Source organism: Dendronephthya gigantea, unplaced genomic scaffold (assembly GCF_004324835.1).
Source record: "Dendronephthya gigantea isolate DGI-Jeju-01 unplaced genomic scaffold, DenGig_1.0 000016F, whole genome shotgun sequence".
Classification (NCBI taxonomy): Eukaryota; Metazoa; Cnidaria; class Anthozoa; order Malacalcyonacea; family Nephtheidae; genus Dendronephthya; species Dendronephthya gigantea.
Genome location: NW_021163026.1, coordinates 52421 through 77868, shown reverse-complemented (window position 1 = coordinate 77868; position 25448 = coordinate 52421). Strand labels below are relative to the sequence as shown.

The 25448-nt window shown below is 35.5% G+C and overlaps 1 protein-coding gene and 2 long non-coding RNA genes across 3 annotated transcripts; all 3 read right to left on the bottom strand.

Moving 5' to 3' along the window:
• Nucleotides 1–1806: 1806 nt before the first annotated feature.
• On the bottom strand, nucleotides 1807–2675 carry LOC114520376. Its single transcript, XR_003686686.1, has 3 exons — nucleotides 2603–2675; nucleotides 2321–2484; nucleotides 1807–1868 (listed from the first exon to the last, which is right to left on the bottom strand). It is a non-coding gene; the product is annotated as an uncharacterized LOC114520376 (long non-coding RNA).
• A 622-nt stretch (nucleotides 2676–3297) lies between these two features.
• LOC114520377 lies at nucleotides 3298–4643 on the bottom strand. The gene is made up of 4 exons (XR_003686687.1): nucleotides 4602–4643; nucleotides 4083–4158; nucleotides 3534–3582; nucleotides 3298–3383 (listed from the first exon to the last, which is right to left on the bottom strand). It is a non-coding gene; the product is annotated as an uncharacterized LOC114520377 (long non-coding RNA).
• Nucleotides 4644–19888: 15245 nt separating this feature from the next.
• LOC114520652 lies at nucleotides 19889–22804 on the bottom strand. The gene is made up of 3 exons (XM_028540973.1): nucleotides 22689–22804; nucleotides 22476–22538; nucleotides 19889–22201 (listed from the first exon to the last, which is right to left on the bottom strand). The coding sequence occupies exons 1-3, from the start codon at nucleotides 22689–22691 to the stop codon at nucleotides 19889–19891; spliced, it is 2379 nt and encodes a 792-aa protein (XP_028396774.1). The 5' UTR covers nucleotides 22692–22804.
• Between the last annotated feature and the right edge of the window lie 2644 nt (nucleotides 22805–25448).

Sequence of the window (25448 nt, the reverse complement as noted above, 5' to 3'; positions counted from 1 at the left end):
GCTATCTGTGACACACATTGTCTTCGCACGTTTTCGTTCAGCTGCAAGTTGTGGATTGCGAGCCAAGGTAAGTGCGATGAACCACTTGGCGCGGGCCTGGGGAGAGCGAATCCACATTATTGGTCCACATTTCTTTTCTAGGATATATACAACGATGAGGAAGTCAGATAAACATGGTTTATTATTGGAAAACTGAATTTAGCGTTAGTGGTTTGTGGCTATGACCACCACAAGCATAGCAGTGTTTGGAGAGTCTAATACTCTGTATTATTATAATTATTATGGCACGCCGTCTTGTTACTAAATGGGGTGCGCTGATTGGTTTTTTGCCGTCTCTAACCCCAGTATTAAACCGTTGCCGTAGTAACGGTCCAACTCTCATATTTCTGAACAAAAACAAGCTTGCACTTTTATTTTTGACAAGAAAAATATCGACGGAGAATGGACGAAGAAGAGCATTATTTGGTAAATGTGAATATTATATTTATTCATCTTTAATTTTTGTTTATATCACTGTATCATTCTTATTTAACGAGTAAAAAACAAAGTTTTGGAAGCCACTTCAGTGCTTGCTTGGCGACTGGCTGGCGAAAGAGCCGGCAAGAATGCTGCAGCGCATTGTATAAATAAATAAACTAAATACTGTATGCCATATTATAAATCCCCTATTAACCGAATACGTTCGGTCCGTACTGGAAAAATATCAGACTTCGGTCTGATAATAGCGAGGTTCAGATTTGACTACCACTACCACTACCGCAACCTCTCGCTAATCTATTAAGCTCGTGATTGGTTAGTCTGATAGACCTATCGCATTTGATTGGTTTATATTCCCTCAAAGGTTGTGGTAGTCGTAGAGGTAGTCAAATCTGAACCTCGCCATTTTTCCAGTACCGACCTCAAATTCGGTTAATAAGTGGTATGTATTGTTAATCAGGCCTAGGTTATATGTCGCTTTTTGGTCGCGTCGCATGGAATTCAAATAATAGATAATGAGATGATAAACCTCATTTAGCTTCATTATCATCTAATTATATCTATTGCTTGAATTGCATTTGACGCGAACAAAATGCGACGTATAATCTAGGTTTTGGTATAATTAATGCATGGTAATAACTTTTATGGATATTAGTATTGCATATAATATAATGATCTATATACAGTACTGTCCAGAAATAACCTAACAAAAACCGCGGTAACCTATGTCAAACCTTGGTCTGATCGCGGTTGAACCGAGGTCAGACCGAGAGCGAACCGCGGTGAGACGGAGATTTAACCTCGGCCTAACTCGGTTTGACAGACATTTCTTATGTAAGATGTTTTCGATATGATTATTGTATTGTCGTTCTCAGCTGTTCATAACATTCCGTTCGGAAGCAAACGGCAACCGCGATCGTATTTTTTCCCTTGCGGTCCGCAACCGAACCGCAGTGTTAGGTTATTTCTGGAAAGTACTTTAGATAAAGTTTTAAATATATAGGTATATATTCTTTTGTGTACTTCACTGAGTAGGAACACTACACCAATGTAAGCGATTGCGAGAACAGTTCAAGCAAAAAGGGTTGAATTAATTTTTATATACACAGGTTTTGTTATGCAGATGGTTAACCACCATGTACAAGCTACCGTTAACAGTTGTATTACTTGTGTATAGGTTTTAGCCTTTTTTTCTTTGCTAATGCATGTTTTATGATATAGCAACGTTTTCTATATTTGTTTGATATCAATATTCAGTGCTTCAGTAAAGACTGATACGTGGTAGAACTTACTTGTTTCGTGATCATCGATCAGTATTTGACAAAACACTCGAAGAACTGGGTTCCTGAAAGCTGCTTGGACGTGAAGATAACAGATGTACGCATTGTAACCTTTTAAAGAATTAAAATACAGAGTTTTTCTTCCAAACATAAAGGATAAGGCCTTTTTGTTAAACAAAAAATCAAAAATAGTTTCCTCATGTAATCACAAAAGAATGTTTCACGCTAATATGTCATACGAAAAAATCTTAGAAATGCATGCATTGTTTGAACGCCCACCAACGTTTCGACAAAAACTAAATAAGCAGCTTCATTTCGTGAAACAGACTGTAGTGGACGATTTTTGGTAAAACAACACTTTCAGCATATCTTAATCTCTATCTATATAGCTAGTATTGAGCACTCTCTAGTTATAGGAAGCCCAAAAAAATAAGCGTTCACCATCAATGTTTATCATGCTATATTAATGTTATGGCATGTGAGATGTTAAAAAAATCCAAATATAAAAAAATAACTTAAACCCTCTCTCTCCCTCTTCCCATCTTTCTGTCCCTCTGCGTTACCTGGATCAAACCGTTGAAAACCATCAGGCATGATGCTATGATCAATTCTGGGCAACATCAGAAATCCCACAATCATTGTTTTTATGATACGAAATATGGCAGAAAAGACACCCATCGGAAGTCCCACGAAAAACCAAAAATACGAAAACACCAAATAGACATTCCTGCAGAAAGAATGAAAATATACGATATTTCCAGGGTAAAAATGACGGCGTCGTGGTATAGAAATCTGACTCAACCAGTGTAGGGTCTAACTCCTCAGAAAGCGCAATGAAGACATACCTGTTGTTTATGGAAATGACGTTTCTAGAGAAGTTACGATCCCGGAATATTGTCACAGAAGCTGCAATGCAGCACAACCGAAAGAAAAGAGCCAAGCCAAAGAGTATGCTAAATAGAATGTCAGACAAAAACTGTTAAGACTTAAGGCGACAATTTTTGCATTAAAGTGCATGGAATTCAAGTTCGTATGTAAACAAACGGTTTGTTTAGGGTTAAATTGTCAATAGTTTTAAAAAACGCTGTACTGTCTGAATATCTAACACTATTTAGGCTCGCTACGTTTTTAAATGAAATTAGCGCTTATTATCAAAAATATTCGATACGTGCGAAATATGGGTAAGTTTTATGCTACAGGCCCAAACATTGTTATGACTTATGAGCTGAACCGATGCGCAGAACCGGTACGGGCTTGACTTCCACTTTCAAATTTAACATTCACTATTTTCAATTTTGATTAGTTGATTCAGATGCAAAAAAATGTATGAAAATAAAAGTCAAAAGGTCTGAGCATTTCTGTTCATAAAATGTACAAGGGAAATGCCAGCAATATTTACAAAGAGGAAGTATTGAACTTGGCAAAATAAGCAATGCCTAAACACATTGTCTAATAACATTGCTAAGAATGTGTAATTGAAAAAATCTTAAGAGTAAATAAACACAATTGATTTGACCTACCCGCCGCCGCTGATATAGCCGAGGATCCAATCCTGAACCCAGGAAAATTTCAAGGAATATAAAAGAGCACATGGGATAAATATGAAAATCCAATTTAAAAGAAAGCCTGCAAAGAAAAAGAAGCGATATCAATACATTAAGATGGCCCTTACTGTAGAGAAAGATTTAACCCTAACATGTAGCGATTTAGGGGTTGATCTAAACCATCAATTCGATGGTATAATATACCTATCATGCATAATCAACTAACACTCACCCCACAAAAAGTATCCAATCTGAAAACTATGATATCGAAGTCCTTTTCCCTGAAAAAATGGAAAAACGGAATTTCATTGCTTGCATGCTAGCGAAAGAAAGTGGATCCCCCCCCGTCGTCATTAAATTCTAATTATTAATCTCAAAACTTGTCGTTTGAACTGCAATGTTTACACGTAAAGAAATAATAAATACGCTTCCAACATTGATTAATTTCTTTATTTTCAAATATAACCTTTTACTGAGAATTCTTTAGGCTCACTTCCCTGCTCGGATAAGCAATACTTTATTTTTTAAGCAACTTAGGAGTGCAATTAGCCTTTCTCACGATGACGTTTCGGGGTACTTTCAATTTTCTCAAACGGGTTTAAAAAGTTATAACATAAAAAGCAATTTTTTTTAGAATCAACAGACCATTTGAAGAATAAATTCAGCCAAAAATTAAAGATCTTAGCCGTTACGAGGTCTTGCGCTTACAGTTTTGAAAAAAAGTACCCCAAAAATGGCGGCAATATTTGTCATCGTGAGAAAGGCTAACTTCTCAACTTACAACCATAAACTGAGACACGCTTATGTTCTTAGCGATGAACGATTTATCCCCTCTGAACATCCTCAGCATGTTATTCCTGAAACAAATTATAAGGAATATCATAAAAAAACTAATCTAACACTACAGGGTGTCCCAAAAAACCCGTAATTATTTTCCGATTACAAGATTCTTTCCGGTGACCTATCGTAGAAAATACATGTTTTACAAACGTAAAAAATGTATATCTGGACAGATCTACGACGATTCAAGTAAAACAATATTTTCGCGAAATAATGTTGAAAAGAATTGCATTTTGAATATGCCACCATGGGTTTAATTTGTTTTATATCTGATGTGAAGATTTGCCCAAGTTTATATCACTCATGCAGTATAGAAATTATTGACTTCTATACACTCGTGGATTCAGCTTATAGCATTAGCTTATTGGTCTTGCTTAGTATGGCATTAGCTTATTGGTCTTGCTTTTTTGGGAGCACCCTGAATATCAAAAGCTATGGATTACGCTTCTTTTCTTCATACTTATGATTTTCCATGAAAAGAATGAGGGAGAGCGCACAGATCACAGTCGTAAGGATTGCACTAGCCAATAATGCACCTAGAAAAAAAATGTTCAAAACAGCTTTCTAGTATTCTCATATCTTACAACTCAATATTTATAGTGACTGTATAGAACTCTAGAACACCAACCAAAAATCCCACGCAACAAATCCAGATATTTTTCGCCCCAGGACCTCCAAGGTTTTGTTTTCTCAACTTTTCTCAATAGCCCACTTGGCAAATAGATGCAAAGAATGCAAAGCTTAAAGAGAAAAAAAGAAGTATGTGCTAGCGGGATGTACTGGGCGTCCCAATAAGAAGCATAAACTCTATCTGTTATACTTTGAGCATAAACTCTATCTGTTATACTTTGAGCATAAACTCTATCTGTTATTCATTTAGAAATATAGTGAAGTAGTGAACTAAAATGGTAATAAATATTCTGCGAGGACAGGGTATTCTAAGAGATATAGAGATGCAATATGTGGACACAGCGTATGTTTACATTGCCGACTGCAATCTACCTTTAATTAGCACTTCTGAGAGATTTGGATAAAATATTTGAAAATTGAATTAGTATAGCAATATTACTCTCTATATTAACTAGCCTATAAAATGTTTTTGCTCCGTAGATATCTAAACCACCAAAAAGGGTTGCAAATATCCCGATTTAATTGGATTAAACATTTTTACACATATAATTTTTACATATATATAAAATATAATGTAAAGAAATATAAAAAATACAAAGCTTACATTATAAAGCAGAATTCCACAGATCATCACCACAGAGAGAGTTTCAGTCGAAAACTTAAAATCTAAAAATGTCAAACGAAACTATAACTAAACATATATAGCTATCTGAGTACTTATATGCATGCATGTATACATATGTTATTTCGTAATCATTCTTTTGCTACATGCAGATGACTATAGTTTAGTCGAAACATCGAAAACTATATTTCAAAAATTTACTATTTACGGAGTTTCTATTGTAGTTTACTATTCATCGTTGATTTGTCGAGTATGTATATATGCATGCATGGTAATTTTTATTACAAATGAGTGTTATTCTAGCGAGGTTCTAACGCCGTCTGTCGTATGCCTAGCGGGACTTACGCCTAATTTTATTCTAATTTGTAAAAGCTCACTCACACTCAAACCCATTGAGTGGAGGATCTCAATTACTTCATAGTGATTCTTTTACGATATTTCTTCTCGCATAATTAAGACCTTCATTTTCAATGTTTTACCCTAAACCCTTCCAGTAGTTAAGAAGGGACTATCGCATTGATCAGTGCCACACTCAATTAACCTTTCCCACGATGACGAATATCCGCCATTTTGGGGGTACTTTCAATTTTCTTAAATGCGTTCAAAGAATAATAGCATGTAACAAATTTTTTTAAGAGTCCATAGACCATTTGAACAGTAAATTAAGCCTAAAACTAAAGACCACCGCCCAGACAAGGTCTTGCGCACACAATCTAAAAAAAAGTACCCCAAAAATGGCGGAACATTCGTCAGCGTTAGAAAAGCTAATTAGTGTGAATGTGCTCTTTGAATACGGGCAATAGTGTTTGATCGTATAAATCATCCAATTATCAAACAAGGTCATATACCTTTCTTGGGATTGTAAACTTTCCTCAGAAAAAACTGCATTCTTGAATGTTGACGAGGAGGTCTAGAAAAACAGGAAAATTATTAGATTAGAATCTTTACTAATCGGACGTCACACATGCAGTTAAAACCAGATTTTAAGAAAAAGAAAAACACGCCTTCAAGAAAGAAATGAAAAAAGGTAAGGCTTAATTTATTTGAGAGAGCGAGAGTAATTTACTGGTAATTCTTGGAAGCTCTAACAAAACAGTCTTAAAGAAAACATCACGGAACAAAGTCAAAGTTGCTTTTAGCAGCCCTTGGCCGCATAAACATGATTCAGTCATGGCGTAGACAGAAATTGACAGGTTGCTACTTGAGTAATGAATGAAAATTTGCTATAGAACAAAAGTTGCTGAAATTTACTGCATCTGGAAGAGTAGAGCTGGGCACTCTTGTGTTTGTGGTTTTTGTTTGAAGACCTAAACACCTGCGTTATTTAACTTTTCAATGAAAATTTTAAATCGGCAATTTTCGCTCAATTTATCTTCTCATCCCGAACAACAGAAATTAGTTTGCAAAACCTAGCTGTTAAAACCGGTTCAGAAGCTCTTTTTAACCAATAACATGCGCTATCACTGTATCACACTTGATGCAAGTTTTCTCTATGTCAAAATATAATTAGCCGACAACCATGTTCGTTTTGTGCGCACACAGCTACTTCTTAACTTCTTTTGGCGCAATGGTATTACACATGATCATACTTTGGTTTAAAAATGTTTTTCACGTGTTCCTTCAACCAAGGTCTGAGCAATTTCACTTGTGTAGACGAACTTTCATCCTAGACGAACATTAGTTATTCGTGTGAAAATACAGCTGTGGAAACTGAGCAGATCTCTCGCTCGATGAGTTTCAATGTGAGCGAGCTTTTATAGAATAATGGCTAAGTGTCCGGGGGTGTGAAACCCCCTCTAATAGTATTTACGAATATTTAAGGTTAGTCGTACTCAAAATAGGCTGTTTCCAATTATCTGAGGCTCATGCAGAATTTGAAAAAAATTCTCACTCGGCACCAACTATGGTGCTGCCTCGTAAATATCCCTCGACCAATGTTGAACAATTTTCTACACTAATTTGACTACAGTGCCCCTCTCAATCCCAGTCCGTTCGCAACGCCCCTGAACGCAGCCCCAAAACGTAATTTCGTACCGTTCTTTTACTCGTATCATGTAAACGAAGTATAATTGCATCACAAAAATACTTACATCGCGGGGAAATAACTTTACTCTGAAGATTCCATATTCTTTAATTTCCCGATAAAATACGAATATGAACTTGCCCAGGATAAACAGATTGCTTATCACTACTGGCAAATTGCCCAACACGACTATTGCGATGGTGGTTGAAGAATAATTCTATAAGAATTCAAAAATGAAATTATATATTCGTACCTTTACGTTCACTAACGGGAAAAATAAAGATCGGCAAATCTTTATGCACCGATATTTTTACATGCTAGCGCTCCTCAAAGGTTTAACATTAGACAAAAATTGTTAAATCAAACTTACGTTACATTTCTGAAACATTTGTGTGAAAGTTACACAAAAACTGTAGCAAAAACAAACAAAAGTTAATTGGTTAATTGCACACTGAGGTAATGTTGTTTTCTGAGTTTCGTGTTTTCAATAATTTTGTTACTGTTTGTTGATCTATAATGTGTGTCGGTTTATAACCAGCATTTCCAAAACCATCTATAAAAGCCACCACCGCCCAAGGGAAAAATGTTGGAGACGACGTAAAAGCCAAAGGTTTGTGGGGCGCAAATGTAACTTTTGTCGTGAATTAAACTTACTTAATCAAAAACAAAGAGATTTTGTTTCAATTAACGTGATAACGTTTTGAAATAGGGAAGGTCTAAATCGTCTTTTCATGGGGGATAATTAGAAATCCCCCCGCACGCAACTTTAAAAAACTGGAGGAGTCGCGTCTTCCCACACCTTATAGAGTTCATTCCCTTGCAATTGCTTAAAACAGGAGTGAACTATGTTGGACTGCAACACGGGCACATCATTGTTAACAATAGTTTATGTCAAGATGCAAATTGTTCATGGAGCACTGCACAATATTGTTCACTCCTGATGCGACAAACTATAATCAATTTTTGCCGTGCAGGTCTGTTTCCAGGTTAAAGTGCTTGTATCATGGTTACGGATTTTGAATATAAAGGTATTTTAAAAAACTTTTGTTATTGAAAAATTTTGTCTTGATGGCTTTTAGCCCTTTTAAGGTTACCGGACATGACTTCAAATCGGGAATTTCAAATCAGTTTTCTTTTGTTTAAGTTGCACGGAAACCTCAATAATTATGAGCACACTTACTTGACTATACAATATGGAAGACCCATCATTGCTCCAATTACTTTGTGATACGTCGTCAGGCAAGCAAAGTAGGGATAATAAATGACAGCGTATTCAATTGCAATGGCAAAGAAAAGGAACGCTGGATGTAATTTACAAAGAAAAACGGGTACAATTACTTAAATGATACTTTTGGAATTGAAGAACTGTTAGAAATACCTGTTAAAATACCTCATAAAAAAGAAAAATTAAAAATTGGGAGAATAAAAAGGTTTTTCATTTTTTCATTAGGCAGCATTTCTCCATCAAAAAAAATTTCGCCCGATTTTCCTTTCAATTGTGAGAATTCGACTGTAGCAAATTGCCTTGATCCAGCGAAACGTTCTTTACAGTACGACTCTGATGTTATTTTAGATGTTAGTATGGATGATTTTTACCTTTTTCCCAAGCGTTTGAACCTGAAATTCCAAACTTTATGACAAGCGTAATGATTGATTCCGTAGCAGCTCCAAACACAAACATGGTGGCAAGTCGGTCGTGATCAATACCAAAGAAATCTACTGGGCTGCAGATTGTAGATTTAATATCTTAATACAAAGTTTGATTGCGAAGGCGAGGTCATTACAAGCCTATATTCACTGAGCCGAAGGCGAAGTGAGTATAGGCTTGTAATCACGGAGCCTGAGCAGTCTTTTACTCATTTGAATTTACCAAGCTGCAATAATAGATAAACTTCTATAAAAATAAAAGATTTATAAACTGCCTTTAATATGACACCGCGAGCACGTAGAGCGCAGAGTAATCCGTGAAGTCGAAAGACATTTGATTAACGATCACTATATAGAAGATCCGAGGATCGAGAAAACCTTTTAAGCCACGCGAGGTTTCAGAGGACTTTGCGCTGGCCTCACACACAGCTGCATGGACTGTCTTTTTACTAAGTAGATATAACCTCAATAGATTTTGTTGGGAATTTTTTATCCCTAATTTTGAAAAATTATTATATATATAGATTAACCTATGCCAATTTTAAAAATCTTTTTATTACACTTTCTTGTGACTGAATTGTAAACAATATATTTCTTTTTCTATATAGAATCAAGCAATGGCGCTCTCTGGGATGTCATCGTAAATGAAGTCGTTGGGACGAGAGGTTTCGACAGCTTCCAGCAGACGTTCGTCCCTATTACCAAAATGCCGGAGAGCGAAATGCTGCATGCTTGTCGAAGAGTTTTAGGCAGAATTTTAGGGTCTAAATAATGTCAAATGAATATGCATTTGAATGTAATGTAACTACATAATGATCGATCACCGTAAAGGCGTTTTAAGATTAGAATATATTAAGCATTCAACTTGCGTTGAAAGAACTTATGCAAAACAGAACTGAAAACTTATTTTCGTTTATAAATATAGCACACTAAACGTTCAACCAATGCGAGCCCGGAATTTTACGGTAAGGAACGAATTTGGTTCCTTCGGAACCTCCATACATTCCATATTTGGAATGCTGCGCGTGAACTTCCCAGCGAACTTGCGAACTTCGAAACGAATTCGGAATTTCGCAAATTCTTTTTAACATACAACTTTGCAGTAGTGGACGAGTTAACTCTGTGAATGTCAAAGTTAGATGAAGAAACTAATTCAAAAGTGTTCCAAACGTTAAAAGCGAACGGGTTTACCTCGAGAACCTATAGTTGTATAAAGCGAATATTATTGCAAATATGATTGTATAAATCGAATTTACGAAATTCAGAAACGAAGTTCGTTGCGAATTTCAGGCCCAGCATTCCAAACATGGAATGTATTCCGAAGTTCCGAAGGAACTTAGGAATTTTACGATGAAAGGTCAGCTGAAATTAACTGTAGCGTAAGTTTCGTTCGTTAATGAGGCTATAGACCTTCGGTGCATGTTAACTTTTAGGATTAGTCGGATAATTAGCATATTTAGCATATATATAGTGATAAATTTATTGGGTTTCCACTGGTGAAAGTAGGGTATAATTATTATTTGCTTTCAGTCATTAATAGTCGTTGAAATGGTAGAAAATTTAATTTCATACTTTCTAACCTGTCCCGTTGGTAACTCACTACAACAAAAACAGTCCGTCCTTTCTCTCAAAAGTCCTTATTCAAGAGACAGTCGTGAACAAAAATGAACTTACATAACGAGTCCTGGTCGACCTCCCCAGAAATCTATTTTGACCCTTTTTCTTCGTCGCAAAAACGCCAATATCGTAAGAATTATCACCTGAAACAGATTTTACGTTTTCTTATTCTCTGTATGGAGCAATATGAAAAACTGTCTTATTTCTGTCTAATACATGCACGTGGTCGATGGTTTTTCAGCTACTGATGAGTTCGTTGCACGGTGACTCATTACCTCTTGACTAACAGGATCTTTAATAGTTAAATTGCAGGGATTTCCCCAGAGAAATTATAATTTAAAATCACATCATATAAAATAATCAAGCGTTGTTTTGACACTTATACATTATGTTACATTACTCTATAATCCGTTGTAAACGTAGTAACCACACGAACACTTAAAACCATGTTACACGGTGCAACTTTTCTTGCAACTTGCAGTGCAATTCTACTTTTGAGAGATGCAAATTAGTCAAAAGTATTTAAAATGTAAGTGTATAAGAAACGCCATGGATTGTAATAAAGACAAAAATTCGCTAGTTGCCAAATTTATATCTCTGAAAAGAAGAATTGCATTGCAAGTTGCAAGAAAAATTGCACGTGTAACAGGGCCTTTAGTGAGCCTATTCTTATACACTCTGGATAGCAAACATGGTCTTAATAAAGCTCTAACTTCCTATCATCCTATTTCGAAAGCCCTAACTGAAGAAACGACAGGATGCTGATTAAGTTTCATAACACAAGTGTGACATTTTAAACTTACAGCAGGTATCAATAAGAAATGAGGATAATATCTTGCATCGACATCACATGCAACACTAGAAATAAGAAAACACAATGACACTTCAAACAATTACAGACATTTATAGCTCAGCTATTATCAAGTATACTCACGCAGTGGGAGATTCGTTGGAAGATAAGTTTGTCTGGTTAGTCATTGCTGGTGAGATACGTAAGCTATAAGAGAAATCGGAATAAGGCCTTCTATCCATTGCAACAATATTGTAGCGAAGCTTAGCGTATTCCTTTGTTTCAAAGTCATTAGTTCTAACTGAGTGCCCAGGAAAGAATGATGTACGCGACGTGTTGCTACGGCACTGTTGAGGTGGGGAACAGCGCAAAGCCAGTTTGTGACCAACAATAGACTACTTTTTTATCTATATATGCAAAGAAAAGCAATCATGATCAAACCACGACAGCTGAAAAGAGCGTACTGAAATTAGTAGAAGTGCAGTATAAGTGCAAAGTTTGCGCTCCCGAGAACTTCGTAACCTGAACAGTGACCTCGCCAACGCTTACTTCGTAGACTAGAAACAAGGCTCTGTAGATAATAAGGTTTATCAGGATGTCATACCCAGAGGGTCTCAACCAGCTAGGTTTTATGGCTTACCTAAGCTAATTGGATTAGTAATTATACAGCGGAAATGAGCCTCTTTTCTACCGACGTTTTGTTGATGATATATACCATACCATACAATTTATTTAATCACGCTAGCCTCAACAACCCGATGGGGCTGATTTTCATGAGGGGCGTGAAAATTTACAAAGGAAATATACATAAAAAAAGATCACAACAATTTTAATTTGCCAGTCAGTTGATAGCAAGCCCGTTTCAACTTCTTTGTCCGAAAATTATTTTAAAGGAAATTATGGAGTCAGCAGTTTTTGCCTCTTGAGGATGATTATTCTAATGCAAAGCGCCATTATATCTAAAGCACCTCCTGCCGAATTCTTTTCTCGGCATTGGTAGTACTAAATCAGTATTCCTATTTCTAAGATTGTATGTATTACTTTTTTCATTGTTAAAACGAAATGATTCATTTAGATTGGGAGCGATGTGGCCATTCAGAATTTTATAAATAAAAATGGACTTAAGATTGTTTCTTCTTTCATCCAGAGATTTCCAATCTAGGTTCTCAAGTAATTCAAAAGACCGAGTATGACACGTTTTAATCCATGTCTCAAAATGCAAATGAAATTGGCACTAAACTATTTTTCGCTTATCTAGACTCTCGCCATAAGAATATTAGGTTTACTTTCGAAACAGAATTTCTAAAATTTCTTTCCTTGATATACTTATTAAGAAATCTTCCACTACGTTTTCGACCACCATTTATCACAAGAAAACATACACCGGCCTTTTGACTAACTATTTTAGCTTCACATCATTACGGTATAAATCGGGTCTCATTAAAACATTTATAGATTTGCTATAATGCATCTACAAAATTAATAACACCGAAGATGGCCTCAACAACGATCTTAAAAAACTTACAAACACACTTCAACGCAATTCGTTCCCGCAACATCTGGTTGAACGCATCATTAGTTCATACAATAACAGGAATAACTCACAAACAACAAACACCCTCAACACCAACACTGACCTAGTCAACAACAACCCAACGTTCATCACTTCAAACTCCCATACACATAGGACATTATACTCTCAAATTACTGAACAGAAACTCCTTTAAGCATTGCCAAACGATTTTGCAGTGATATCAACATAAAGCTAGTGTTCACTTCCCACAAAATCAAAAACATTTTTAGCTTAAGGACGAAACCCTAGTGATCTAAAATCCCTTGTGGTATATAAATTTACTTGCTGTTACACTGCTTTACCTGTTACATTGGTGAAACCACCCGTCATCTCGCCACAAGGATCAAAGAACACACCTCCACTGACAAAAACTCACACGTCTACAAACACCTATCCTTGACTGCAAATCTAAATACACACGCTCTTGGCACTTGCTTTACTATCTCAGACACTGATAACATCTCCTTCTCTCTCAAACTCAAGAAGGCTCTGTATGTAGGTAGCTTCACTGATAAAGAAATTCAATGTCAACGAGTTCCCAATAAATCTACAGGGGTAGACGCGGTGCGTAGAATGAAACGAACTCGACGTAGGAATTTTGATAATTTATTAATAGGATATAATATACAGGTTTGGGTCGAATAAGTCGATTGAGAATATTGCGTCGGTTCGAACTAAAATATGATAAGCAAACTATAGTAACCTATCACATGAAATTAATTGATAATTGACATATAAATGAGACATAGTTATTAAACTAAGAATTATCATGCAATAATAAAACTAAACCGATTTTAGCAACGCTTATCGAAACTCTTAGCGAAGGTTTTGGTGCGCGAGGGTGTATATTACATGCGTACATTAGACAAATGAGTTATACAGGGTGTATAAAAAAAAACGCAACCACTTAATAATATTCATGAATATCCTCTTTGTTCTACAACACAAAAGACGTTTGGCCCCTGGAATGCGAGAAGGCTTGTAAGTTGTAATCATATTCTAGCGGCACAATCGTCGGTAAACAAAGTCGGGTGCGTAAACCAACGAGCTGAATTGAAAGTATTTAACGAGTAAAATTTCATTTACAATTTATTTTACAAGGTCGACAGTTAGCATTCAAGTTACCATGCACGACACTAAAAACTCGTTGTTCGGTTGTTAGCTGCACCATTATTAGTTTAACTGATTTGACTATTAGCAGTTGAACTGTACGATTAGAAGCCATTTTAAAATCCCAGGGGCATAAAATCTATTGAGCTTATGAACAATATGAATTTTAGAATATTAAGTGGTTGCGTTTTTTTTTGAGACACCCTACCCTGTATACCGATTACAACAGATTCTTAATCATGCATGAAATAAAGCGCAAATTATTAGTCCTTTTGTCAGTGAAACATTTAGCGCAACAATTGCTAACTAAGACAACGTATTATCTATGTACTTATACTTTGGTTTGCAGACGCACCAACTTTACTATCATACGCGTAGATATAGCTTTGATCGAGGTAGAATAAAGATAGAAATTTTTGTCTCACAATGCGAATATAACTGTAGCACAAACCTTTGCATTCACAAGCGTCCACATTCGAGACTCAACGTAGAAAGAATAACCTAAGCTAGGTGGGCTGTTTTTGGGTGGGATGAACCGGATTTCAAAAACATAGAAATGCAGTGTGTTTTTGTGACGGACATAGCAGAGCTAGGCGAGGCAACCGCATTGCGCATTTGCTAACCAAATTTACGCATTTGATGTAAATCTTTGCGCTGAAACGGAAAATAACAACTTGTTTTTGCCAGAAGGTCTTTTACAAAATAGCAACTTGAACGACCTTCCATTTCGAAACCAACACTGTACATACGCAAACACAAGCCAGACATTAAAACACGTTCAGCATTTTAATAATATCTTCCAGTTATAATTTTTGCCTGTCGTTGTCTCAGTATGTTGTCAATCATTGTTGTAAACTAGTAGTAATCAAACATTGGTGATGTGCGTTCGGAATGTGTTGATTTCGGTTACCGATCATTAACAAAAATGTTAACATTACAACATCACAGCGTATGTGATTAAAAGGTTACCCGTAAAATAAGTAATTTAACATCAGCGATGGCTCATATGCTTAATTAATTAACAACAAAATGTCAAAATAGAGCGAGCACATAGTCTCCAGTTACTATGATGACACATCAGAACGAGGCAAATCTGATATCGCAAATCTCGATATGACACGGCTGGGAAGCGTTCTCCTTCTTCGAACGCAATAATTATCCGCCTTTAGGCTATATTTTCTGTATTTTACAACATTTCGCAACCAAACTTTGCGTTTCTTTTCTGCGCTCTTTTCAGCTGTGGTTTAAGCCGTGTTTCAGCCACAAAAGTATAAAGCCGAGATGGCGGTAATTGAAGAAGCTATGGAATATAGTAGTACCATCATAGTACGTGTAGCGGTGCTACAGCCTTCAATCATCCTGCATGAATGGACGGCGATCGACCAACCGCCAGCCTAACGCTTTCCCAAATCTCTGTAATTTGCCTGCCCAAAAAATCGCCTCATCCCAACTTTAGGGGCCTTTCTTTGTTGCTAAAAACCATCTTAAATGACCAACTGATGGCAAGCCTCACTAGTACACTACAATTCTACAAATATGGAGCTTTAGCAGTGACTACGAGTACGAGATTCGTCATTCTCCCGCGTTGTTTGCTTGCGCCATCAGCCAAAACTCGTAGTCGTTGGGCTTTCGAGTACGAAATTTATCAAAAAACTCGTACTCAAAAGCTCTCGGCGACTAGGAATTTTGGCTGATGGCGTAAGCAAACAACGCGCGAGGATGACGAATCTCGTACTCGTACTCACTGCTAATATGAAAAACCGCGTATTCACAGGTGAATACGTGCGAATATGAGTTCGAATATGGTCCATATTCACACGTATTCACAGATATTCACAGTGAATATCCTCGGAATATTGGGGGTATTCCGATGTGAATACCTGTGAATAAAACACACCGCGTATTCTGACCTAGAATACCTTCGAATACTCTGTGAATATTTTTCAAGACCTAGTATTCACACTTCGGCATAGAAAATGTGATTGTACGCATGAATACGGGATAATCAACGAGTTATATTGTGTAAATATTGCAGGAAATGCGTTTATATACCACGGAATAGGCAAAGGTTGTTTCAGTTCAATGCCGGTGTCAACTGTTATCCAGCATTTCTTCTCATCACGGTCACAAATTGAAATTGCACTTGATTTGTTTAGGCGACAGACAATAAAGACAATAAATGTTACCAAACGCAGGATGATTTTTATTTGATTAATTTTTTTGCTGCCGCAGGGATGTCGAGTATCGTATATCCTCAGTCGATGAGCGCTGAGTAGCCTCGTAAGTCGTAAAAAAGCTGTATAAAAAGAGAAATATCCATCAATTTCTTTATTTACCTGTGTAAAAGAAGTTATATATAAAAAAATACTTTTATTTTTGCTTGGATACGTAAATACATAGGTAGAAAGTTGATGATTCTGTATCGTCAAAAGCATCCGTAATATATACAGTTCAGTGTTGGGAAATCGTAGGAAATTTCCTTTGGGAAATTTCCTCTTCGACATGTTAGTGACAATTTTTGCGCCAAGGAATTGCGGCGAAATTGCGAATAAATGGCGAAATTCGGAGGTTGTATAACAATAACAAATAAATGTCTTTAAATGATTACCACTGTGAAGTTAGCCGCGGATTCGGCCTCAGATTCGGCCTCAGATTGGGCCTCAGATTGGGCCTCACATTCAACTGTGTTCAATCATTCAAAAGTAGAATTTGGTCATTTAATAATAACAGGTTTTTTAGCCATTTTTTCGTTTAAACTTTAAAATTACGAAGATGTATAGCTTATTTATGCATTGCTAGACTGTAATTAGAACAAAGCAGTCGATTTTATACAGATTTACAGAGTAAATTGATTATTATTTTTGGGCACTGTGTGAGAAGTGATTGACCCGCATAGATATGGCATACACTATAATGTTTTATTTCAATTCCTGTGTATACGTCTATATTTTACAGAAAAATACGGCCTTACAAATGGCGTGCATCGTTGGGCTGCACAGTCACAACATACTCGGGATTATTTGCTTCCTTTCTCAAATTAAAAATGTCCTTATGATATAAATACAAAAGACTCAACTAGTATATGATCCTCTCACCGACGCTATCAATGTTACAATTTGCCAAAGTCATTTGCTACAACAAGAATTAGCGTAGATGTGCATACAAATCAAACGTACTATTGCCATATGACAAACAATGGTCCAACGAGGTTAGGATTACAAGTTAAACTCGGCGCAACTTTCACACGCATATATAAGGCGCTATTATACGAATCAAGATCAGGTTACAATTGAGAAAAGTACTTAATATTTAGAGGTTGGTTTCTTATTAACTGTGCATACAAATGTTCTCAAATTTTAGCATTCAGTACATTACTGTACGATCTTTCTAATGACACCTACGTTTTTGCGGTAAAAAGAAAAAAACGAGCGTTTTTGCGATACATTCGGCTTCCATTTTTGACGTATTATTGCGTAATAATAAGAGCGCAGAAAAACTAAACTATTGTAATTCTGAAACATAAGTTGTAATATTAAATATACTTTCCAATGGGTAAATGAATGTCAAGACAGAATGAAGCGAAAAAATCCATGTAAGACATATATAAGACGGTATTATACGAATCAAGATCAGGTTACAATTGAGAAAAGTACTTGATATTTAGAGGAGGATTTCTTATTAACTGTGCATACAAATGTTCTCAAATTTTAGCATTCAGTACATTACTGTACGATCTTTCTAATGACACCTACGTTTTTGCGGTAAAAAGAAAAAAAACGAGCGTTTTTGCGATACATTCGGCTTCCATTTTTGACGTATTATTGCGTAATAATAAGAGCGCAGAAAAACTAAACTATTGTAATTCTGAAACATAAGTTGTAAAATGAAATATAATTTCCGATGGATAAATGAATTTCAAGACAGAATGAAGCGAAAAAATCCATGTAAGACATATATAAGGTGATATTATACCAATCAAGATCAGGTTACAATTGAGAAAAGTACTTAATATTTAGAGGATGATTTCTTATTAACTGTGCATACAAATGTTCTCAAATTTTAGCATTCAGTACATTACTGTACGATCTTTCTAATGACACCAACGTTTTTGCGGTAAAAAGAAAAAAAACGAGCGTTTTTGCGATACATTCGGCTTCCATTTTTGACGTATTATTGCGTAATAATAAGAGCGCAGAAAACTAAACTATTGTAATTCTGAAACATAAGTTGTAAAATGAAATATAATTTCCGATGGATAAATGAATTTCAAGACAGAATGAAGCGAAAAAATCCATGTAAGACATATATAAGGTGATATTATACGAATCAAGATTAGGTTACAATTGAGAAAAGTACTTGATATTTAGAGGATGATTTCTTATTAACTGTGCATACAAATGTTCTCAAATTTTAGCATTCAGTACATTACTGTACGATCTTTCTAATGACACCTACGTTTTTGCGGTAAAAAGAAAAAAACGAGCGTTTTTGCGATACATTCGGCTTCCATTTTTGACGTATTATTGCGTAATAATAAGAGCGCAGAAAAACTAAACTATTGTAATTCTGAAACATAAGTTGTAATATTAAATATACTTTCCAATGGGTAAATGAATGTCAAGATAGAATGAAGCGAAAAAATCCATGTAAGACATATATAAGGCGCTATTATACGAAAATCAAGATCAGGTTACAATTGAGAAAAGTACTTAATATTTAGAGGATGGTTTCTTATTAACTGTGCATACAAATGTTCTCAAATTTTAGCATTCAGTACATTACTGTACGATCTCCCTAATGACACCAACGTTTTTGCGGTAAAAAGAAAAAAAACGGGCGTTTTTGCGATACATTCCACTTCGATTTATGACGTATTATTGCGTAATAACCAGATGACAGAAAAACTCAATTATTGTAATTTTGAAACATAAGTTGTAAAATGAAATATAATATCTAATGGATAAATGAATGTCAAGACAGAATGAAGCAAAAAAATCTATGTAAGAGACATAAAAGGGGCTATTATACGAATCAAGATCAGGTTACCATTGAGAAAAGTACTTAATATTTAGAGGATGGTTTCTTATTAACTGTCCATACAAATGTTCTCAAATTTTAGTATTCAGTACATTACTGTATGATCTTTCTGATGACACATACGTTTTTGCGGTAAAAAGAAAAAAACTCGGTTTTTTTTCGATAACTTGGACCCAAGTTTTTGACGTATTATTGGGTAATAATCAGTTCACGGAAGAACTAAACTATAGTGATTCTGAAGAAAAAGAAAATGTACTCTTTAATATAAATATAATATAATATATATAATATATAATGTAATAGGTATATATTTATTCTTATACATAAATATATCGATTTATATTGATTCAATTATTCGGCGATCATAATAAAAATTCTTTCAATTGCGTTTTGTGAAATTGACATGGATATATTCTTGAAGTCATTTTACCCAGATCTGCAAGGATATCATTGATTACTGCATTCATTGCATTTTGTCTACCTGAAATATTAAGACACGAAGATACTGGGCAATTGGCATAAGCTGAAAATGATTTAAAACAAATTACAATATTTAATATTACATTACTTTTCTTACCGTGCTTTTTTGAATAACTCGTGTAGGTGACTAGATATGCTTTCCGCGGAAGAAAATTAGAACATAATAAGGTTTCTACCCAAATTAATCTAGAAAATATATGTATTGTATTTAGTTAGAGTTATATACGTATAAATGTATTGATGCCACTCTCCATTCTAACGACCTTTATGAGGATTCTAATTTTTTGCTTCATGCGCAGTAATGCGCCCGTAAACGCCCGTATGTTTAAAGCACTATGATCGTTTGTCACCATTTCCGCTACCGGCATTGGTGGATTACCAACAATCGGATGACGCACTGCCAGTGCGTAATACAATGATCTTTTTCCATTGTAGTCGCCAACAATTGTCCCTGTAGCATCTAAATAAGCCACATCATTTAATACTCGATCATGCCAAAGCATCACCTGGCCTTCAGTCCACATGCATACAATAAGAGGGTGAAGACTAATCATATGAATGAATCCATCGATCTTCGCAGGCGGTTTATTTCGCGAATTTTCTTCTTGAATGAACAGTTTTCGAATTGCATCCAATGATTCTACCATGTCCCTAGCGATATAGTCATTTTGACGACCTTCACTTGCAATTTTGCGCATTGTAGTAGGCTGTACCCCACATCCAGTTCTATTACCAGAAGCTTTTGCATTACTTGTTAGTTTTTCCTTCAGCTCCTGATAAACCTTTGATGGTTTACACGGTTTTTCCTGAAACATTTTAGCAAGTTTTTGTCTTTCTTCGTTTCGAATGAATCTAGACTGTCTTTCTCCTGTCGCGTGTTTCACTGCACCTTTGTAAGTAACCGAAATTTCTTTTACGTTGAATTGTGCTTGACTCATTTTAAGTGTGAAAGAACATTTACAATCGACAAACACACAATTACCCGAAGCCGTAAATACATCACAATTTCGTTTTCTTGAATCTCTTCTCTGAATAAAATGTCGTTTGAAGCGAAAAGTGCAATAGTCATTAGATTCGTTCAAATGACATGCCACTACCTCCGTCCAACACGGTTTAAGCGTACTCGGTTTTTCATCAGCTGGTTCAATTCGTTTCCATTCATCATCGGTAAGTCTGAACGTAGCTTCATTGGGTATTTCTGCGGTAAAATAAGTACCTGTAGTTAATTTGGGGCAGTCCGTTATAGTTCTCAAAGTCTCAACCGTGATTGGTAGGTTAAGCGGGTCTTTATTCTGGTAGGTTTCCGCTTTTTCTACTTGTTCTAAAATATCGTCACTGTCAGAAAAGTTTAAGTCATCATATTCTTCAAATGGGAAACTATTATCCTGAAATCCTTTATCATGAGACTCAGAAAACATCGGTAGATTTCGTGATCCACTTTCCTGGGATGTTTCCACTTTTTCATATCCAACTCCCTCAGCAAACTCAGAAAGCATCGACGGATTCAGTAAATCATTTTCCAGAGAAGTTGCCTCTACTTTATCTCCATCTAAAACAGCTTCGATAGTAATGTCCTCAAAATCCTCATCAGACTCAGAAAACATAGGTAGATTCTGTGAGTCTCTCTTCTGGGAGGACTCCACTTTTTCTTCCTGTCCTACAATGCAGTCACTGTCAGATAACTTCAGGTCATGATATTCTACACGAGGAAGGAAAATGTTATTATCCTCAAGTCCTTCATGAGACTCAGAAAACATAGCATTTGTCTGGGATTGTTCAGATGGTGAAATTCTCATCGTGTATGGTGCTACCGAATACTTAACAGTGTTTGGCAAGTCTTCCTTCCAAACAGTATTTACTTTAATGCCGTCTTGCTGCATACACACTTCGTCATTTTCAGGCAGATTATGTTGCACGGACGAAAAATCGAATTCTGACACCAACTCGGGTTTAGATGATTTTGTCGCTTCTATTAATTGTGAATTCTTTACTTTAACATTGCATTCTACTATTCTGGCACATTCAGGGCAAGCATATGAGGTACCGTCTTCACAATTGCTGAACTTTTCGCCACATTCTCTTTTCTTTAATTTTTCCAAGCCTACGCAACGTGCATGATAGTATTCTAAACAACCAGGATATTGAAAGTCGCATCTAAGATACCAACCATTATCTTCTTCTTGGCAATAACAGTAAACTTTGTTTTTGTTGCTGTTAGGAGTATACTTTTTCGGTGCACGCCTTCTTCTTATGGAGGTCTTAAACAATTGCCTTTTATTAGATGCGCCATCCTTGATGAGAATTTCCTCCCCTTGTTCTTCATTCATGCATTGGGAGATTGACTGGCTACAAACATTTTCTTGCTCGACCGGACTCGGCATTCGCTCGTTCAGTGAGGGCAACAGAGGGAACTCTTCCGAATAGTCGGACGTAATTGATGCGACGTCTTCTTCTTTAGGTTGTCGCCCTTCTTTTGATTTCGTGAAATCACGATGAAAATACGAGTCCGAAGTTATAGTGGACCCAATTCCCTTAATCGTTACAAATGAGAACTTTATGGTCGGGAAGGAAAAGAAAGTTTTTCCTTGCAATAATTTACTTTTTTCATTTCGCGCTTACCTTGTGCCTTTAAGGCTACTACATATATTTCTTTGCGTGTTGGACATATATTCAAATTAATTTTTTTTAGTCAATTCTAATGTAATTCAAATAGCTTACAAACAATTACATTGGCCAATTAGATATATAAAGCAGGACTACGTTTATTCGAAGATTATACGTTGCGACTCTTACTTAATATCTTACCTTATTAGACCAAATTACTGCGTTATCCTTTCGCATCTCCTCCTGGTTTTCTACTAAACATTCCTGTATGAATATATACTGTATTAGAGTAATGCCAATGGTCAATAATTATTTTATCCGGTATTACAATTTTGCATTACATTTTCGAAAGGATTTTGTTGCAATCTTTACTGATTCCTACTAATACAGGGCAGAAATTTTGTAAAACCTTACCATTTCATCATCCAGTGTTTCAAATGAATTGGAGGTCTTCACGGAAAAAACATGTGTCTAAATGCATATCATTTAACTTAAAATCGAAGCTAGCCTACAATTGTCATAAGGATGGGCGGAGTGAATGTTTGCAGCCCTCTAGAAATCTTGCAATGGGGTCCTTAAAATTTAGGCAGCCCAAAATCAAATGTAAAATATCATATAGGACTCACTGGGCGGGTAATGTTCATTGTCAGAGAATGCGAAAATAATAAATTATAATAATAATATCGTTATAATTAAGGAGCAACGTGGCCGTGTCAACTCCTCATCAAATGTGGAACTGCCCAACATGGACAAAAATACTTCTAGACGTTTTGACCAGGGCTTTCGTCGTTTCTCATTATAATATGTATAGCATAAATGTATCTTTCATGAATCGATAATTAGCCTTTTTAATGCCATTAGTTTAAGTGGAATGTCAATATGATAGATTACGTTAAAAAAGACCGACGATTGTGTAAAGAATTAAGCGCTCAGGCCAGCAGACATGAATATTTCATTAATTCGATTACTGTTTATATATATAGATATAGTCCAGTTATCTTTATCAGCACCGTTCTGAGCCGGCGAGGTTGGTCAAACAAAAAAGCATGTTATTTAAATCTCTGTATTTATTTAAATCTTTTATAAGAGATTAAAAACATGAACTTGAAATTAATAAAAAAATAGGCACGATACCTCATTTGATTTATTATTTGCACTCGATGCTTTTTTGCTTTCATAGTACTTGTCCTTAAAATTATTTGCGTTTCTTCTCCAATCACTATATAACTGTCTTCTTCCTGAAGACGTATTACTAACTCCACATTTTGTTAGAACAATACCCCAATATCCCTCAGCTCTTCGCCAGCCCTCGTGAAGCCGTTCGTCACACTTGAGCATCACTGCGATCACATTATCTAACGACATTATTTTCTTCGTAAAAACCTTAAAATATATACCTATGTAAGATTAACAGCAAATAGTTTAAAACCAATTGAACGCTGGTCACTTACCATATTCGATTGATTCTTTTAAATCTTATTTTCGATAAATGGAAAAGTTGAATTTTATAAGAAGGAAATGACAGAAATTCTGTAAATGAGCCTGTATAGCTTGCGATATATTTATCAAAATTTAATTTTGGAGTGCGCGAGCTATTAAAGCTTGATTTTGCACATGATGAATGCGAACATTGACAGTGGTGATTGAGTGCTGCTGAATTATGAAATATAGGCCATTAAGTTGGCGCCTCCGTCAAATTATTCAATTACCACGTCCATCATAAATGTTTGAAAAGCAGTAAATTAACACGAGCTCTTATAATATATTACGCAATATTACGTCAAAAATGGAAGCCGAATGTATCGCAAAAACGCTCGTTTTTTTTCTTTTTACCGCAAAAACGTTGGTGTCATTAGAAAGATCGTACAGTAATGTACTGAATGCTAAAATTTGAGAACATTTGTATGCACAGTTAATAGGAAATCATCCTCTAAATATTAAGCACTTTTCTCAATTGTAACCTGATCTTGATTTTCGTATAATAGCGCCTTATATATGTCTTACATGGATTTTTTCGCTTCATTCTGTCTTGACATTCATTTACCCATTGGAAAGTATATTTAATTTTACAACTTATGTTTCAGAATTACAATAGTTTAGTTTTTCTGTGCTCTCATTATTACGCAATAATACGTCAAAAATGGAAGTCGAATGTATCGCAAAAACGCCCGTTTTTTTCTTGTTACCGCAAAAACGTTGGTGTTATTAGAAAGATCGTACAGTAATGTACTGAATGCTAAAATTTGAGAACATTTGTATGCACAGTTAATAAGAAATCATCCTCTAAATATTAAGTACTTTTCTCAATTGTAACCTGATCTTGATTCGTATAATATCACCTTATATATGTCTTACATGGATTTTTTCGCTTCATTCTGTCTTGAAATTCATTTATCCATCGGAAATTATATTTCATTTTACAACTTATGTTTCAGAATTACAATAGTTTACTTTTTGCGCTCTTATTATTACGCAATATTACGTCAAAAATGGAAGCCGAATGTATCGCAAAAACGCTCGTCGTTTTTTTCTTTTTACCGCAAAAACGTTGGTGTCATTAGAAAGATCGTACAGTAATGTACTGAATGCTAAAATTTGAGAACATTTGTATGCACAGTTAATAGGAAATCATCCTCTAAATATTAAGTACTTTTCTCAATTGTAACCTGATCTTGATTCGTATAATATCACCTTATATATGTCTTACATGGATTTTTCCGCTTCATTCTGTCTTGAAATTCATTTATCCATCGGAAATTATATTTCATTTTACAACTTATGTTTCAGAATTACAATAGTTTACTTTTCTGCGCTCTTATTAACGCAATAATACGTCAAAAATGGAAGCCGAATGTATCGCAAAAACGCTCGTTTTTTTTCTTTTTACCGCAAAAACGTTGGTGTCATTAGAAAGATCGTACAGTAATGTACTGAATGCTAAAATTTGAGAACATTTGTATGCACAGTTAATAAGAAATCATCCTCTAAATATTAAGCACTTTTCTCAATTGTAACCTGATCTTGATTTTCGTATAATAGCGCCTTATATATGTCTTACATGGATTTTTTGCTTCATTCTGTCTTGACATTCATTTACCCATTGGAAAGTATATTTAATTTTACAACTTATGTTTCAGAATTACAATAGTTTAGTTTTCTGTGCTCTCATTATTA